This window comes from Anopheles nili, chromosome 3, assembly GCF_943737925.1.
Source record: "Anopheles nili chromosome 3, idAnoNiliSN_F5_01, whole genome shotgun sequence".
Classification (NCBI taxonomy): Eukaryota; Metazoa; Arthropoda; class Insecta; order Diptera; family Culicidae; genus Anopheles; species Anopheles nili.
The window spans coordinates 3,880,839-3,898,535 of record NC_071292.1 but is presented as its reverse complement, the minus strand read 5'-3'; the positions used below and the strand labels follow the sequence as shown (position 1 = coordinate 3,898,535).

The window sequence follows — 17,697 nt, the reverse complement described above, 5'->3', positions numbered from 1 at the left end:
CGAATATCGGTCTCGGTTCCTTCCGCACTCAGCGATGACTCCTCCGACTGTCATGTGAAACATGACACCTGAGGCCGGTGATGTGAAGCCAAACGGAGGGCTTATTTTTACCCGCCAAGTCTGCCCCGACTGTCGTACTACTGCTCGAGTTCGGTCTTAATTTTCTGTCCCTCCATTTTGGTGGAGCTCTTGGTGAATCTAGCCTATCGATAAAAACTGCCTACCGAGTGACTCGTCGTTCATTTCCGGCATCATTTTTCCTACGACATGTTCATCGCCTGGTGACAGCAGACGGTAAGGTGCTAATGTGAAGGGCAAACACATCCGCCGAGACGTTTGCGCCAGCTTTTCTAGTTGTGCGAGGTCGGGCTTACTCACCATTCCGGGGACGCAAAGATGGACGCAATTTTGCGAGGAGCGCATTAAACCTGTAAATTGCAGATTAGCACCCACCACCGGTAACAAACCATCCCCCTTGTACGTGGCCATGGCGCGATGACGATTAATTATCGTCGTTTGTAAAATTAATTGAATATGATTTATTCGGTTGCTGCCGGGCCCGTAATCGCTCGTACAGCATTCCACGCGGGTCGTTTTTCGCGGTATTACGATGCGGTTGACCTTCAGAAAAACCCGCACAGCAATCGCACGCTGGGAGGTGAAATTAAACGGAGGAAAAACAAATGACCGAAACGGAGTGCCGTCACTGGAGCTGAAGCTACCCATCCCGAAGGCCCGTGTCACCGAAGATAATAATCTGCCATCATAACACGCTGTCCTCGCCTGCTTGCCTTGCGTTCGTTAAATCTCCACCGAGCCGATAAGCCGCACTGGGTGGGTGGTTCTTTGCTGGAGGCTGGAGAAAGATTTTTACCGCGGGCAAATGTGCCGGCTGCGTCGTTTTCCCACTCGAGCAAAACAAAACGCCGGCTGCAGAGACGTACGAAGGTCATTGCCGGCTGTGCCGAGCTCATGCGACACTGCACCAGGGAATTAAAAAACGGAGGAGGATAAGAGGACGAAGGCAAAAAAACTCAAACACACACACACACAAATCCGGCAACCTGCACCGCTGACATTTGCACGGATGAAAAGGAAAAACCATTTCAACTGCACTCCAGGCCGACTCGAGCGGCTCGGAAAAGCGGCCTCTTTCGGGGGTGGTTTTTCCACGTCGTCCCACGTCCGCAATGAGAGCTGATGTTTACCGAGCGTAATGGCTTTTCGCCGGGACGCGTCGGGAGGATTATGGAGCGACCTCAACCACCCGACGAGTCGCTGCAGTCCTGACTCCAGGATTGCAGGTGCAAAAACGCCACCAACTGCTCCAGATTCTCGAGTTTCCCGCTTGCGTTCAATTACCACCGGGATGGTAATTGGCCCGCCAGCAGCCCGACGAGTTCTCGTTTGACGCACCGAGCAGGAATCGGTCCTCGGTCATTGACGCGTCGAGGAGACGGTCGACGTGGAACCGGACGGTTTGCAGTGGACTGGAAGCTCGATGTTGCCGCAATCTATTCACAGCAACCAGCGACGAACTAACGGTCGCGGATCGTCGGATGGTGGTGCAGAAAAAAAAATAATAATAAAACCCAACACACCTGTCCGATCGTGGCGCGCTTGTGGAAAAACAATCCGCGCGCGAGATCGCGAGTTTCCGGCTCGAGCTACAGGGTGGTGTGGGTTACAGCACCCAAAATCGCGCCCCATTATCACGCAATCGTTCACTGGCCCCCGGTCACATTACACGCATGGGCGCATGGGCGCATGGGCCCATCAACAACGGGCGCCATCACGATCGAACCGTGCTCGTAAGCCGTGCGTGCAGCCATTAGATAAACTTCGCGATGTTCCGGTTATCTCGCCGCGGCCACTGAATGACAAACACGCGGGCTCGGGTGACTCTCAGAACGTATGGTATAAACGGAGCTGAGGGCCGTGTTTCTTTTTTTTCTAACGTCTTCATTCTGTGGGTCGCTGGGTGGGTTTCACGCAGCTGAGGGGGAAAACCTCTAAATTCCGACCTGCGCCATCACCGGCACTGTTTGTTGGCGGTGTCGGTGCTATCCGCGATGGAACCCTTCGGCTAAGCCGCTGTCCCTGTCGTTGGGGCGTTAATTTATGGCTTCCTTGGCGCAACCCAAGACGTCACCATCAACGTGTCCCTGTGGTGTTTAGGTAGAGCGGATTCTTCACGACGCACACCAACGGCTTATCAGCTCGCCTGTCAGTCGTCGTTGCGAAAATTCGCGTACCTGCGAATGTAAGTTTTCCGCGCTGCACCAAGAACAATCGCACATTTTTGCCCACCAAAGTGCGTCGGTTGGACGCATGCAACAGCACAACTGCACGTTTGGTTGCTATCCTTGCTCCACAAAAAAAAGAAAAAGAAAAAATAACACCACCATAACGTAGCGCGGTTCTGGTTCTGATCGCATTTACGACGATATGAAGCTGAAGTGAATAACAATGGCAAAACGGGTCGCTTTGGAGGGTTGAATGGGACCCAAGAAGATTCACCCTTAGAACGCTCATCCGCACACCCGCGCACCCGCGCACTCCCCTGCCCGGTGGAGGCGAGGTGGAGCCATAATGATTATGATGATGATGATGATGATGATGATGATGGCGGTGACGTTGTTTGTTATTATTGCTGCTTCCAACCTTCCGACTGGCGGTTATTTACCAACGGGCAGTAATTCACGTTCCATCGCCACCGAGTACATAAGCGCGACACGCATTACAGACACTGGGAGGGTGGGTGGAGATGGTCCGAGGGTTGGTTTATGCAAAGAAGCACAACGGTGTGTCGAACGACGTGCGGCCGTACAGTCGTGTCCCCCTTCGAACCCGGTAAAACCCCCGAAATACAGAAAAAAAACACACACACACACACACACAGCTCCTCCCCCTGGAGACAGTGGGACAAATTTGCGGAAGTCGTGACCGCTAAGGGCCGAGAGCCGAAAGGTCCGGCCCGGGGGAAGAAATAAAAGAGACCTCCCAAGTCCAGTCTCGCACACCCTCCCTTAGCTGACGAGCCACGGGCCGCCGTAATACCGGCAAATTGAGACCACGGTGATAAAACTCCCTCGTTAGAGGCGGGAACGAGTCCCAGAGCGCCACCACACCACCGGTGGAACCGAATTCCGTTGCGGTTTTGACTCGTCGTCGTCGTCGTCGTCGTCGTCGTTGTCCGTGTCACCGTTGCGCGCCATGCTAGTCGTCTTGAACGGGTCGCATTATTTCCGTTTTACATAATAATTGACTGCAGCTCGCGGCTTGGCTCGAGGGGGAGGGTTGGAAACATTGTGGTAACACCACCAAGCCACCGCAACCCTTAGCGGCCTGGAGCTCCCTGTGTGTGTGTGTGTGTGTGTGTGTGTTCTTCTTCCCCATTGCGTGACCCTTGAACCGCACGTGCATTTGTAAGCGTTCGCGCGGAAGCCGCGCGTAAGAACGCGAACCGATCGATGGAACCGGGCAAAGGGGCCCCGCTTTTGGGGTGGAAGGGTCCTGCGAAGGGTCGGACGATCTGCCTCGAAAGCCGGTCCCGAGAAATAAGGTCATCAATCGTTCGATCGGACGGATTATCAATTTACGGCGATTACGAGCCCAGAAGGGGCTTTCGATTCCCTCGTCTCGGTGGACGGTTCTATTGATTTAACTACGTAATCGAGGGCGGTTCCTCCTTCGTGTGGCTTCGATGCCGTTCGATGGGAGAAGAAGGGTGTAAGGATGGCCGCACCGTTGACCTCGTTCTGTCCCGGGGGCTGGTTGAAAGTGATTTTAAAACGCGCCTATCCCGGTCGGCGTGTGTTCTGCCTGGGGACGCCTGAGTTAATCAAAGGCGAAATGTGCTGCATTGGCCTGGAGGCCATCCCGCGAAAGGGACGTGCAACAAATCTAGTCATCGAAGACCGTCGTCGTCGTCGTCGTCGTCGTCGTTGTCGTCGACGCCCTGGACACCGGCATTGTCCCGGCAGCTGCCTGCGCAATAAAACTAATAAAATATGAAAGCAATTTCATTCCCAACAGGGGCAGAGCGGTGTGGTTGAAGAACCCGAACAATCCAACGGCCGCAGTGGCAGTGATGATGATGATGACGATGATGATGGCAATTGATTTATTAATTTGAAAATTATTCAATTGGATTTATGGCTTCCGATGGCTTACGGGTGATATGCTGATGGAGCTAAGCCGGTACGGTCATCCGTCGTCTTGCGTTTGGCGTGGCGTGGCGATTCGCAATCGATTTCGACTGTCGCTGGCCGCTGGGGAAATTTCCCGAACAGGGCATCTCAACACTGGCATACATGTAAACAGCGTGTTCTGGCTGGCTTCCGGCGGGATCATTTCCCGAAAGGGCAACAAAAAGGCAACAATCCCTTCCGAAGGTAAACACAGCAAGAAGTGAGCGCCGAGGAACATACATCTGTATATATAAATTTCAATTCATCAATCGAACCACCCTCGTGTTGTTTGTGTCCAATCCCCCCGAGGGTGCGCTCCTTCGGGAAAGGACAACCGGGATGTTCCGCCATCGTAACCGGAAAGCGGAATGGAAAGCCGAAAAACCGACCGAGAAAAGCCGGAAAGCGATACCGATTACATTACGGCGTGCCGCTTGGAAAAATGTTTATCGCCCACTTGTGGCGATGGGACCAGGAATCGGTATCGACCGGGAGGTTGGCGGCACCATTTGAAGAGGGTTCCGATGCTTTACGGTCCTTAATGAAAATTAATAGCGCTTCCCCCGGTACGATGAACTTTTCGAGGCCGGTTTTACGCAACGTTTCCCACCAATCATCCGTTGTCGATCGTCGTCCTGCTGGGGCGGAAATAGTTTTCCCGCGCCAGGACGATCGACCGACGGTGGAAAACGGTCGTATGTCATCGCACCGTTCCGGCCGGTACCGGGCGTCACCTAAAGCAATCGGTTTTCATTAATTAAACGACTTAATCAATTAGCGCCACAAACCGTATCGTCCGCCAGGTTGGTATCGTGGTATCCTCACGCGTTGACGATGGGAAGCGAATTATTTACGCGTTGCAGTCGGTTCTGGCACCACTCGAAGTCCAACCTTTGTGGGGCTTCACTTGTGAGGTGTTTGGCGTCAGAAGTACCTCGAGTTTGTCACTCTCTTAAACATGGCCTCTGTCGAAGGTTGGAGTGGGAAGCATTTCCATCACGAATGGTTCGTCGAAAATGGAAAATCGTCAATGCACCAGTAAGGATATTTCGAACGCGAAAGCCGTTCATCGGTCACCTGCACGCACACTAATACGTTCGCTTTCCGTGCCATTTGAGCCTCCCCAATAGGCGTCACCGAAACGGTGGAAAACAAGGAAGCAAGGAGCCTCATTACGAGAACAACGTCACATCAAAAATGCACTTGAAAAATGTTCCCTTATGGTGAGCCTCCCATGGAACGGTTCTCCATCTTCTCGCTTGGGGTCGTTCGGGGTCTGCTCCATCGTTGGAAGGCAGTGCAGTCATTTATTTACAACCGGATACCGACCGGACACAATTTCCCTGATGGAGTGACCTCATACCATTCCACCACCGAGGGCGAGTCGAGCTTCGAGCTTCGGCGCACGTGTGTATGCATGAGGTGTAATTAAATGGAGTTTTCCTGAGCCACCTACCCAGGTCTACCTCTAGGTCGAGGAGGAAATATGACCTCGAATCGAAAAACGCCAATCGAAACGACAGCCAACATCAATTCAAACGAAGAAAAATTGCATCACTGTCGAACGGCGTGAGGCGCTTGCCTATAGCCGCTTTTCACTGGGAAAGCGCACTGAAAGCACGCTGGAATCTAAACTCGATTCAAAGTATCGTAAATAATGAAGTATCCGTTAACAGGAAAAGTTGCTTGGGAAAGAGGGAAATATTCATTAAGGAGTGTTACAGCAACCGGGCAATCATCCCGTCGCCATTACGATGCGGTAAAAGTTTGTTGCTTGTGGAGCAAACTTTCAAGTCATTGTCACTGCTCCTCGAATTCCAAAAGTCTCGGCATCGTCTTGCGTGTCCTGGTGTGGTAGTCTTGCGTACAGGAGCTGTGAAGCTTTTTCGTTCGCACCACACGTCTATGTGAAATAACACTAATGGAAGAGAACTCGCAGCATATGGCGGGTGTCAATCTGTTTCGGATTTCTTCACCCAAAAGCCATTTCAATCCACACTGGGGAGCCCTTCAGGTATCGGTGGCACGCAAAGCTCCGGGAAAACCCCGGATGCATTAAAAGAACGAAGGACACAAAAACAGCCCCATTACAAGCGAGGCCCTTTTCTCCGCAACGTTCCTACAACGGGTGGTTGATTGCTCAAGCGAATGTATTAATTTAATGATGATAGCGTTCGTGGAGAGCTCGTGGAGGTCGCTGGACCTGTCACAAGTCAAGCCGTAGGGTTCGTTCCGACTCGTGTGTCCTCGAAAGCCTTTCCTGCGGGATTGTTCTGGTTGCGTTCTTTCGCTATGCCTGTGATACATCGCATACCATCGCATCGTGACTGTTTCTGTATTGGCCATGCAAATCATACTTCGCCATTATTCCATCCGAATGCACATTAGATGGCAGAAGACCGATCGGCACGTACCTTGACGAATGTGTAACGGAAGTCGAACGCTTCTCCGAGCTGCCATTCATTCCTCTAGACAGCACGCAGCTAACCATCGCCTGGGCGCGCAGTAACGGCATTGATTCAGAGGCTAATTAACGAATCTCTGCTAAGTAAAATGCACGCTGCAGCTCGGAACGAACCATATGCGTTCTGCTCCGTTTGCCGTAGGGCGCCTTATCCGTGTCGCCCTCGGGGCCATTATCGACAGTGATCTTCGCTACGGTGGGCCTTCATTCTTGGCAAAACTGCGACCAGCGTCGGCATGCTCTGGAACGCGTGTCCCAGCACTTAACTATCCATGGCCATGTGTGTCGCACACTGGTACATACGCATCGTCAGTAGTTTACATGCCACGCTCTGTCAATGGTCGTAATGCGGCGGCAAATGCGTGACAGATCGTGCGCCATAACAAACAAATGCAAACTAGATCATTTCAACAACAAAAAAAGGAAAATAACGGCACTGAAGAGGGCTCTGGTGGAGGCACAAGTTTGCTTAAATCATTACCACGTTCTGCGCGCGGATGAAGCCCTCACGCGAGATGGGTAAGAATATGGCCGTTTACTCGGTTCGTTCTTGCTGGGTAGATGGGTGGGTATACTTCCAGTTTAAACTGTTCTCCGCAACCACCGACGGGCTGGGAAATGTGGAGCAAGCAAACATTTGCAAATGATTGTGCTGCTCTATTCAATCCATGTGGGGTCATAAGAAATGACAGTAAATAGTTTGAATAACGATCGCATTATGGGGTCGCTACTAACAACATAACTAGGTGCAGTATGATTTGCTGCCGACATTTTCCAAATGACTCCTTTTTACTACTCCACGACACGGTGAAACAAAAAATTCCCATTATTCCTAACCTCTTGTGTAGCCTTGTTTGTGCCGTTGACCATGTTATCCTGCATGAAAACAACGCTCCTGTTAGTACACCTCACATCGGGTTTGATTGGAAAGCAAACAGCATACACCGAGTTCCGATGCATCAATATAAGTTCCCGCTAGTCACAACCTGCTCATAACTTTGTTTGTGCTTTCGACGATCCTGTACTTTTAAGCTCCTTCCATCCAAGCCCAGGGAAATCTCCCCGGAAGGATGTAACCCTGTGCGCGTGTGTGGTGGAAAATAAAAATAATATCGAACAGCAAAACCGCCGCTTGGGTGACAAACAACATCTCTCCGTGAGTTCGAGACGAACTGAGAAGGAAGTGGTGCGAGTTGAAGCCTTACAGTACGGATCAACCGGCCAAAAGGATCAACGGACGGTAGTCCAAACGAATTGACTATGCGGTGTGGTAGGAAACTGAGAAAACACTGAATAATCCATTCCTCCTGGTTGCAGGCAGGGCAATGCGATAGAACGACCGGTCGCTGTTGTTATGCAGGACAAGTGAAAAGGAAGATCCTCACGAACGGAAAGCTTCCATTAGACAACGTGCGCCAACGAACACCACACAATTCGCCCCCTGTTCAACACGCGTCACCCTTTCGAACCACCCTTTAAGCCGTCCTAGCTGCCAGTCCCGACTGGCAGTACAATTTATTAAATTCAAAGAAATTATTGATTTCCTGCAACCATTACCACCGTGGGCTGCTCGCCTTCTGACACACGCCCTCTAACCGACCGCGTCGATTTCCTTTTGCGATAACGATTGATCGAATTTTCCCTTTCGGAACCGGTTTTTTTCCTTCGCTACCTTTGAACGCTGTTGTTCCGTCCCTTTTTTTCCGGCCTACCGCCAACGCCGGCACCATCCGGTGAGCGATTCACGAACAACGATCGGAACAGAGCTGGAAGGTGTTTTCCAAATGTGTCCCTAAACGGTACTGCTCACGTCCTTTTTTTTTCTTCTTTTCGTTCCACGACACACGTTTTGGATGCTTCAACATTACAAATCCCGTGAGGCGGTCATGTTTCTATTGTCCCTTTTTGATCCACCAAACGGAGTTGTGGGATTTTTGAAGTAGCCCAAACCGCCCGCACGTTGGACGTTGTAAATTCATTTCTGCCCAAAAATGTAGGTCACAATCGAACATGCGTGACTTCCGGTTTCACAAAAGCTAGCCTCATACCGGCTGGGCTATATATTCTGCGCACTGAATTTACCCACCAGCCCTACGAAATGCACTACTTGTGGTTCGAACTTGAATCCTCGATTTTACTGAGTAAAAATACTGCCGTCGTCCAAACGGTTAAGCCGGCTCTAGGCAACGCAAAACGCGCCCATGCTCGTGATTCCTTTGCTCCGCTTTTTGCTGTGTTTCGCAATATTATTTGGTGTCTTCCGCCGACGAAAATATGCTAAATTTTCCCGCAAACCTCGCCAACCAGCAGGACGTCGCTTTTCCTTGCCCGCACACGGACGCATTGTTGCCGTGCCGGGGAATGCCAGTCCTGCCCTGACGTTGCCGCGTGTGCGGTATTTTTTTTTGTTCGTTTCTTACATTTTTCCCTCCACATGCTTGAAAGGTTTCCCCATCCGTTTGTTTCCCCCAGGCCGTCACACAAGCGCCCTAGCAACGCCGCACCAGCGTCCCGTTCGCGTACAAACAAACGAGAGTCCCTACGGTGCCGGTTCGACTCCCCTGCAATCCCTTGGCCCTTGGCACACGAATGGGGTGGCCACCCTTACCGTAGCCGTCACTATTTCACCGGCACGAAAGTCATCACTTTTGCATGACATTTCGCTTTGGCTGCGAGTCGGGCGCGTGTCCGTGCTACCGCCGGCTTTCCAGCGCCATTTGTCGACCTACTTCCGTCCCCGGGAAACCCTCCATCGACGCACCCCGCCACCCTACCCTCACTGGGGGAGGGTCATGTTTGAGCATTTTTCAACGAAATCGGAAATTAGCACTTCCGCTGCACGCGCAACCAGAACGTTCGTGCGCTCGAGCACAAGAAGCCCGGCCTCCGTGTGTCCTGTTTCATCCCTATCGACACCTGGTGCGGGCCGCGGAGGCATCCGGTATCCGGCACGCCAGCCTTTTCACCGGCAATCGGTTATGTTCGACGTGGTTACGTGGCCCGGGGCCCGGTTTGCCGATTGGGTTGGCCATTGAACGCCTGGGAGAGGGCGCACAGTGCCATGGCGAAATGTATGTTAATATGCCATTTCCGCGATCGATCTCGGCGATAGTGCGATAGTACCCGGGACCGGGACGGGCGAAAACGGACGTTGGTTGATCGTGTTTAAAGCCTCATCGGCACGCAAGAGCTGTCTGTTTTATTTTTCCGCCAGTCGGTGGGTCTTTCAGCTGGCTGCCACGTGGTGAAAAGGATGCGAGAACAAACGACGCATGGAGGCGCCATTTTTTCGACCAGTTTATGTGCCATTCCAAGCACCTGTTTAGTGACCATTTTGTGCCACAGACTACCGGCGTGCTGCGTTACGAAACCTCACGACCTTGGCGCTCGTTAATGGACTTTTTTTTTGGTTAACCCCCGAGCAGGGGCATTGTTTCGGCGCGCGGAAAATTAATGTTCTCGATCGACAAACGTCCGGAACGTACGGAACGCGAGCCACAACAAAAATAAAAAGCAAAATGGGAAGCGGTCATTAGGATCTACCGGCGCGATTAGATGCCATCAATAGTGCAGCATAAAATTGCATTACCACCCCGAGCCGTTCCGTTCTCATAAATTCCCATGCTTTCACGCAGCACCACCCACACCCCACCCAGTCGCACCCATCCGGGGTCAGTTCGGTCGGGTTCGCTTTCGTTCGACCCGGTGCCGGGTAATTATTCAAATATATGTCAAATCAATTATGGTGAATAATTTACCAGCGCCCGGTAGGAAATGGCACCATCCGAATGCTTCACCCGAAGGTACAGTCATAGCTGGCACCAGCCGGTTGGTTTTCCCCGAGCGCCATTATCTATCCGATAGGTGGAGGCGCCCTTACGCTCACCACCGTTTTTTTTTTTCGTATGAGAGAGAAAAAAGAAAAGAACATAGAAAAATGAGAACATCGCTCGTCCGGTCAGGGGATGGCCTCGGTATGGCTCGCTAGCGATGCGACAGATAGAAGGTAGTAATGGTTTCTCCGTTTAGACCGGACGCCAAAGCTGGCATATCGATTGGCAAACGCAACGTTCGCGTGCGTCAGTCGTTTGGAAAGTATTGGCGGGAAAAGTGAAAGCTGTTTCCGCTCGCTTTTGCGGAAAAGGACTCCACTTTTCCGATGAGTGAAGGGATTTAAAATTTTACATCACACAAATGCATTCCATCAAACGGTACCAATTATCCCTCCTGTATCAATTTTGCTGGTAATTTGGCGACTCTAATTGTTCGTTTTCTTTGTTCTGTTTCTTTCCACCACCCTTTTTTGTTCACCTACAGCACCCGGTTAGACCCGGTCCTCGCGTCAAATGAATCGCTAGGCAAAGCGGCGTTCTTCGATCCCGACAATGGAACATCATGGTGGACTGTTTGCGGACATTTCGAACAGTTTCCCGGGCGCCAGCGGTTTGCCGAGCACGAATGTGAAGTACCACTTTCACAACCCTCCCCAAATCCCACCGCAGCCGCCCCCGCCTCCAGGTCCGCCCTTAGGGCCGTCCCGACAGTACCACCAGTATCATCACCATTCCCAGCACCAGCAGCAGCAGCAGCAACATCTATCGGCTCAGGCTACACCGCAGCAGGCGACGGCGCAATCGGTGGTGATCGGTAGCTACGGTCAATCAGTTTCCGGCTCCACCATCCAGCAGAGTCATGTTATACAGCAACCACAGCCACAACCGTCACAACCCGAGCTACAGACGTCAGCAGGAGCAGCCCATCAGCAGAGACAGCAGCAACAGCAGCAGCAACACCACCTGGAGTCCCTCGGGCATCAGTCGCTAGGTGGTGGAGGTGGTAACCTCTTTTCCGACAGCAACACAGTCGGTCTGTTCGACGCCAGCGGTTCGAGTGGAAGCGTTGATGGCACGAGTGGTGCTGGAGGAGGTGCTGGAGTCAGCGGCAACGGGAACACATCAAGCATCAACTGCAGCAGCAGCAGCAGCAGTAGCAGCAACTACAGCTCAAGCGTCACGAACAGTTCGCGTAAGTTCGAGACCAATACCGGTGACAGCATCACGTATAACATCAACAACATCAACACCAACATCGTGAACAACATCAGCAGCGGACAGGGAGCTGCACCGGTGCTAACGGCCATCACGAATGGTGGTACAGGTGTTGCTGGAGGCGATTTTCTCGGAGGTGTAACGGCAACTTCCCAGTACGGTTCGGGATCCGGCTCGTCGATCGTACCGAACGGAGGTGCTGGTGTTCAACAGGGCGTTCCAACAAACCCGACCATCATCAACATTAGTAACAACAACCACAATATCATGGCGCCACCGTACCCGTACCATGGCCCACCGCAGTATCAACCAAAAGTGGCCACTGGGTACAAGGACCTGAGTGGGAAGTATGGTGCAATCGGGTCCTCAGGAGGTTCCGGATCGAGCGGAACAGCAGGTGGTTGGACGGAGTATACGAGTCATCACCACGAGGCAACGGTGATTGGGAACTTTGAGGCGAAGAACCCCAACAAGTACCACCACACGTCGGCAAATGCGGTCGGTGGCCGGTCGATGGGTGGATATCGATACACGAGCGGAGTCGCCGATTACGTATCACAACCGGGTCAACCCGGTTCGACAGGCCATTATGCGCCCTCTCATTCACACGCCGGTGGAACAAGTGGTGGGTATGGGCTTTACCACCCTGAGGGAGTACAAGCGACACCTATTCAACAGTCCCAAGCCTCAGGCGGCTCTGGAGCACATCCCGGTTACGACGCGTACCCACATATCGTACGCAACAAGTATCCCTCTGCAGGGCACCCGCCAGGGATGCACATGACGGGAGGATCCCGAGCCGATCTCATGTACAACGAACGATCTCAGCGTTACGTAACCGGCGGGGGTTATGCGAGTGGCAACACCTACAGTATGTCTGCGAGTGGCTCCGGAGTGGTCGGTCCAACGGTTCCAGGTTCGAACATCGCCGGTCACGGTGCGTACTACTCCCAGATGGCGCCAGCTAAGGGCACGCTCAATCCAGCCATGGATTATTACGGCAATTCGTACGCCAAACAGATGCCGGGGGCACATTCTCACCACGCTCCGGCTAACCACAATCACTATATCCCACCGAACCGGATGGCTTACGCCGGTCAACCGAACGCAGGTTATCATCCCCATTCGTCCCATCCCGTGCATCATCACGTGCCACATCCACACCACAAGAACGTGGTCACTGGATATGGGTACACAGGTGCAAACGGAACCACGGCCTACGATGATCCTTGCCACCAACGAACAATGAGCGGACGTGTACCGATGCCGCATCCTTACAGCGGTGATCCTCATCACGCGCAGATGGCTGGTTCGGCGCAGTACGCCGGTGGAGGTAGTACTGGAGGATATCACCACCAGGCGCAAGCTCCCATAGGCTATCCCAATCCAAAGCTGACGTTCAGCAAGAACCTGAACGATTTCTACACACCCAACGTGCCGACGAGCAATGTGCCACAACACTACAACGCTCCAACGGGTAGTATGCAAGCGACTGGTATAGGTTACTCTGGCCACTATGGCATGAAGTATCCCACGCAGCAAACCGTGACTCCTCAGAAGCATGTCGGAGTTAATGGAGCAACTTTAGCACCAACGAACGCGCCTTCTGTGGTACATCAGAGCCGGAAGCCTTCGAGTTGTTTCTACGATACGCCGGGTCCGCTTATCGACATCAATCACCCGCTGATCGACCTCGAGGAACAGATTAACAGCGTGAAGATCCTCAAGAACACCGCATCGTCGGGCATGGGAGCTGGAGCAGGTTCGATATACGAAACGAACCACGCGTTGAGCTATGATTGTCAGCAGATGTACCCAAAGAACCGGTACATGCATTCGAAACCCGTCAATCAGCTGCCGAACAGCAACGTGATGTCCGCCGGCTACGGAGGTGGCCAGCAAATTCTGACCGGGGAGCAGCAGTCACAGCTTCAACACCACCACCAACGCCACCACCTGCACCATCCGGAGAGTGTCGGAGTCTACGGAGGCTACCCGACGATGGAGGAGCTCGGGATGGAGTCACGCACCTTCGGATTGGACGAAAACCTCAAGGATAAGAGTCTGCGCGATTACCTGACGAGCTGGAGCGAGATGGAGGAGGAAGATTCATCCTCGGCCGCATCGAAGGCATCGAAGGAAGCCAACAACAATCTGATCGCGCATCAAAACTTCGAGTCCTGCAGGTACATGAGTCAGGTTCAGCCTTTGGAAGGTTCTACGGAGCCACCACCGGCGGCAGAAGTGTCATTGGTTGCGATGGCGGAAGTAACTCCACTGGAAGAAGCGCCCACGAAGGAAAGCCCAACAGTGGAATCGGAAGATGTACTCACAAATTCTACTTCACCTATACCGGCGGCTGCTGCAGCCGTGGTCCCGCCAGTCACCGGCCACACGGGAGTGATCGTGGCGAACGTGCAGAACACCGGTAACCTCCCGGATATCCTGGTGGACATCGAGAAGCCGGCGAAATCCGAGGAAACGGGCAAGGACGGCGAGAAGCTTTACATCCTGGAGTCGTACGACGTGCCGCAGTCCGAGCTCAACAAGTACAAACACCTGAGTGTGATCAACGAGTTGCCAAAAAATGTCGTCCCCATCAACGACAGTGCCGATTCGCTGAAGTTCCTCGAGGAGATCGAGTCGAACCGCGAAAAGTACTACCAAACCGAGCTCGAGTCGGAGGTGGTGTACGAGGAGAAAGAGAAGGAAAAGGTACGGTTGGATGATTCGCAGGATCGGCAGGACGAATCGATCATGCAGAAATCAGTCATTCAGCAGCCACAGTTTGAGAGTAAGTGCGATGACGAAAAGCCACTGGAAAGCCTCGAAAAATGTGAGGATGAGCTGGACAATAATGAGATGGAGTTCGTCGATCTTTCGGAGGAAACGGAAACTCCGGAATGCAAAGCAGAAGAGTTATCTGAAGCGATTGTTGAAGAGGTGCAAGAACCAACACCTGCAATGGCCGAGCAAGAGGACGTGACGGCTAGTTTGCCGGAGGTCGTTGAGAAAGCTGAACCTGATGTGCCTGCTGAGGAAACGGAAGCGCCGAAGGACTCGTCCGTTGACTCCGACGAGGCCTCGTTCAAAGTGCCCCGCGCTGTGTTTCCGAAGTATCGGAAGCGCCGCTTCTACGATTACGATATGCCTCGATTTCCGAAGAAGGCGCGCCGCTCCAGCATCGAGGAGTTTATCAATTGTGATATGTCGAAATTCAAAGTACAAACTATCAAACGTAGTCCAAAAAGTCTGCAGTGTCTGCTGGTGGACACGCTCAATTCGAAATCCTTCCGTCGGTGGGCCAAACAAGATCTTACAAGGCGACAAGAGCTTCTAAGCCAGCCCCATCAAGACCTAGAAGACGAGCTTGACCTGAGTACACTGGAACAGCAACCCAGCGACAGCGTACCAGCTGCGGAAGAGTCTTCTCCAACGCCGTCCGAATGTGGGGACGCTGAGAGGCCCACGGTGTTGGTGTTGCCCACCGTTCCCTCGTTGAAAGATCTCTGCTACGATAAGATTTATTCGTTGGAGCTCTTTCACCAGCCGGCCACGCTCAAGGAACTCTGTGAAAAGGTGATTTGCATCAACAAACACCTGTACATCATTGAGGAAATGAAGAGCGAACCGCCGAGACTGCAAGACCTCTGTCGAGCGGTTCTCAGCGAGACGAACATCTTCATCGATGTCTCTGCGAACGAGGTGTGCATCATCGACGACGCAGAAGTCGATGCTGAGATGTCGCCCAGTGGTTCCACGGCTTCGAACGCTGGTCGAGTGTTCATCGTCGAAGAGGATCGCGGATCGATCGCCGATCTCTTGCGTGACAACGTCCAGCTGCAGGAGGAGGATCTCATCGTTGTTCGCCAGGATGTGGGAGATGGCTGCGAAGATCACGACATCTTCATGGCAAACCTCGCCCCAATTCCGGAACCGATGGTGACGGCAGACAGTGAGAACGACATCTTCAGTCGAGTCGAGCAAGAGATCGAGAAGATGATGCACACGAGCTCGTCCGAGGATGAGGCCGAAGCTCCAGTGAAAGAGTCGGACCTGTTCGCCTTTGAGGAGGACGTCGAGTGCATACAGTACGAGGAGATCGTTCCGGTGCATGCGGAGGAGCAAAGTCTAAAGGATGGCGTGATAAAAGCGCTCCGGGAAAAGTACATCTCAGGCGCCGTCAGCCAGCGAAAGTTGCACCACCGTCTGTTGCGAAAATATCTTATCCATCAGCGATACATCGAGTTGCGTCATGGAGTGTTGTCTCGGAATACTGTTCGGTGGAGCAAGCTGATCGCAGCGCGTAAAGCCTCGCAAATAGCAACGCCGTCCCTAATGGCCGATCAAGATGACGACAGTAACTGCTCGAGTGGTTCAAGCGGCTCCAACAGTAGTAGATCTTCTAGTACGTCTCGCTCCAGCCACTCGTCTGGTTCGTCGTCTTCGAGCTCGTCCTCATCGAGCAGTAGTAGCAGCTCTAGCAGTAGCTCCAGCAGTAGCAGCAGCAACAGTAACAACAGCACCGAAATGGAAGGAGAGGAGGAGACGGTTAAGCTAGTAGCAGCTGTTGAAACTGGCTCAGAGGAACCTGAAAGCCCGTGTGTCTTGGTAGAGGAAGCGAACAACAACACTATTCAGCTTGCTGAATGTCCTGAAGATGCACAAGAACCGGCCAAGGAGACGCTGCTCCAGCACGAAGAATCTCACTTCGAAAATGAAAAACCTATCCTTGAACCGGTTGCATCCAGTCCCGTCCGGTGTGATGATAGTATGACCAGCTCTGGCAGCAATAGCAACGATAAAAGGAGTCCCAGCAACAACATCATCAGCAGCGGTAGCAACAGTCCGCTTGGTAGTTCTGCAGGGACCAATAGCCGAAGCCCTAACAGCTCTCTGGATCAGCATGTTCCAGCAAAAATCACATCTCCTAGCGATCGTTCCCGCTCGGTGATAGTATCTCCCACAACCACGAGAAAGAAGAAGAAGTTGTCTTTCGAGGAAAGCCTGCTCAATATTGATCAAATGTACAGGAAGCCCGCCAGCCCGATTCCTTCGGCAGTGCCATCGCCGATTGTGACTCGTTCAGGAAGTAGCCCACAATCCGCGACGTCCCGCCCGAACGTGATCGTGAACGTGAACAACAAGCGTGAAGCGCCTCGCAAACTGATCATTCCATCGTACAAGATATTTGATCAAGCAACTGATGAGATCCGACCGCCTGCCAACGGGTACCACCGGAAGTCGTCAACCGACGAGGAAGCCTCAGGATCGATGATCCGGCCGAGTGACGAATACGCTAAACTGGCACGGCGTCGCAGAACGTCCGTCAGCATCACGCCGTCCTTCGACCGGTCCATCTCCGTTGACGTCGATCGACGATCGCGTGGCGTCGAGCGGCGAAAGGCGGCAATGGTTAGACGTCGGAGTTGCTGTTGCTCGCCTGTGCGGACTTCTCCCAGCTCACCGTCGTTGGCGGTTCGCGCGAAACCTTCGTCGCTGGTCTCGACGTTGCTAGCCGCACCGGTGCCGTACGTGCGCCTGGAGCGAAGCGATTACGTGGAAAAGCTGGCGGAAAGCTATCGACGCCAGCAGCAGCAACAACACCCAAGGTCATCGTAGGCTCGCACCATTGATGGACGCGTTTGCAGCGTCGTGAAATTGGAGCGTCACTCGCGGCGATCGTAGCCGCAATTGATTGAACGGTGAGCCATCGGTGATCGGCGTTTGTAGCGCTGGACAACAACGTCACATTCAATTTAATTTTAGTTGCGTTTTAACAATCGACGATCTGTCAGAACAAAAGAGTGCACGTGAAGCATACAGGTTCGTTAGATTTTGATAGCATTCCTACGCTTCAGCAGCGTACATTTTATTAAACGAAAAGTTTCTGCTGAAACAAGACACCTAACCCATTCCTGCCTTTGCATGAAAGAATTGTATCCAAAAACAAACGGAAAACAAAAATGAAAAAGAAACATTCCTGCGTTTT

At 52.6% G+C, this 17,697-nt stretch overlaps 1 protein-coding gene across 2 annotated transcripts in view; it reads left to right on the top strand.

Annotated features, from left to right (window-relative positions):
- Positions 1-17,327, top strand: part of LOC128727534 (uncharacterized) — a 31,026-nt gene extending 13,699 nt beyond the window's left edge. For both annotated transcript variants that reach the window (XM_053821455.1, XM_053821454.1), the window contains one exon: positions 10,975-17,327. In XM_053821455.1, the coding sequence (XP_053677430.1) occupies positions 11,043-17,327 (6,285 nt within the window). In that variant the 5' untranslated portion in view covers positions 10,975-11,042. The remainder of the gene's footprint in view (positions 1-10,974) is intronic.
- Positions 17,328-17,697: the final 370 nt, after the last annotated feature.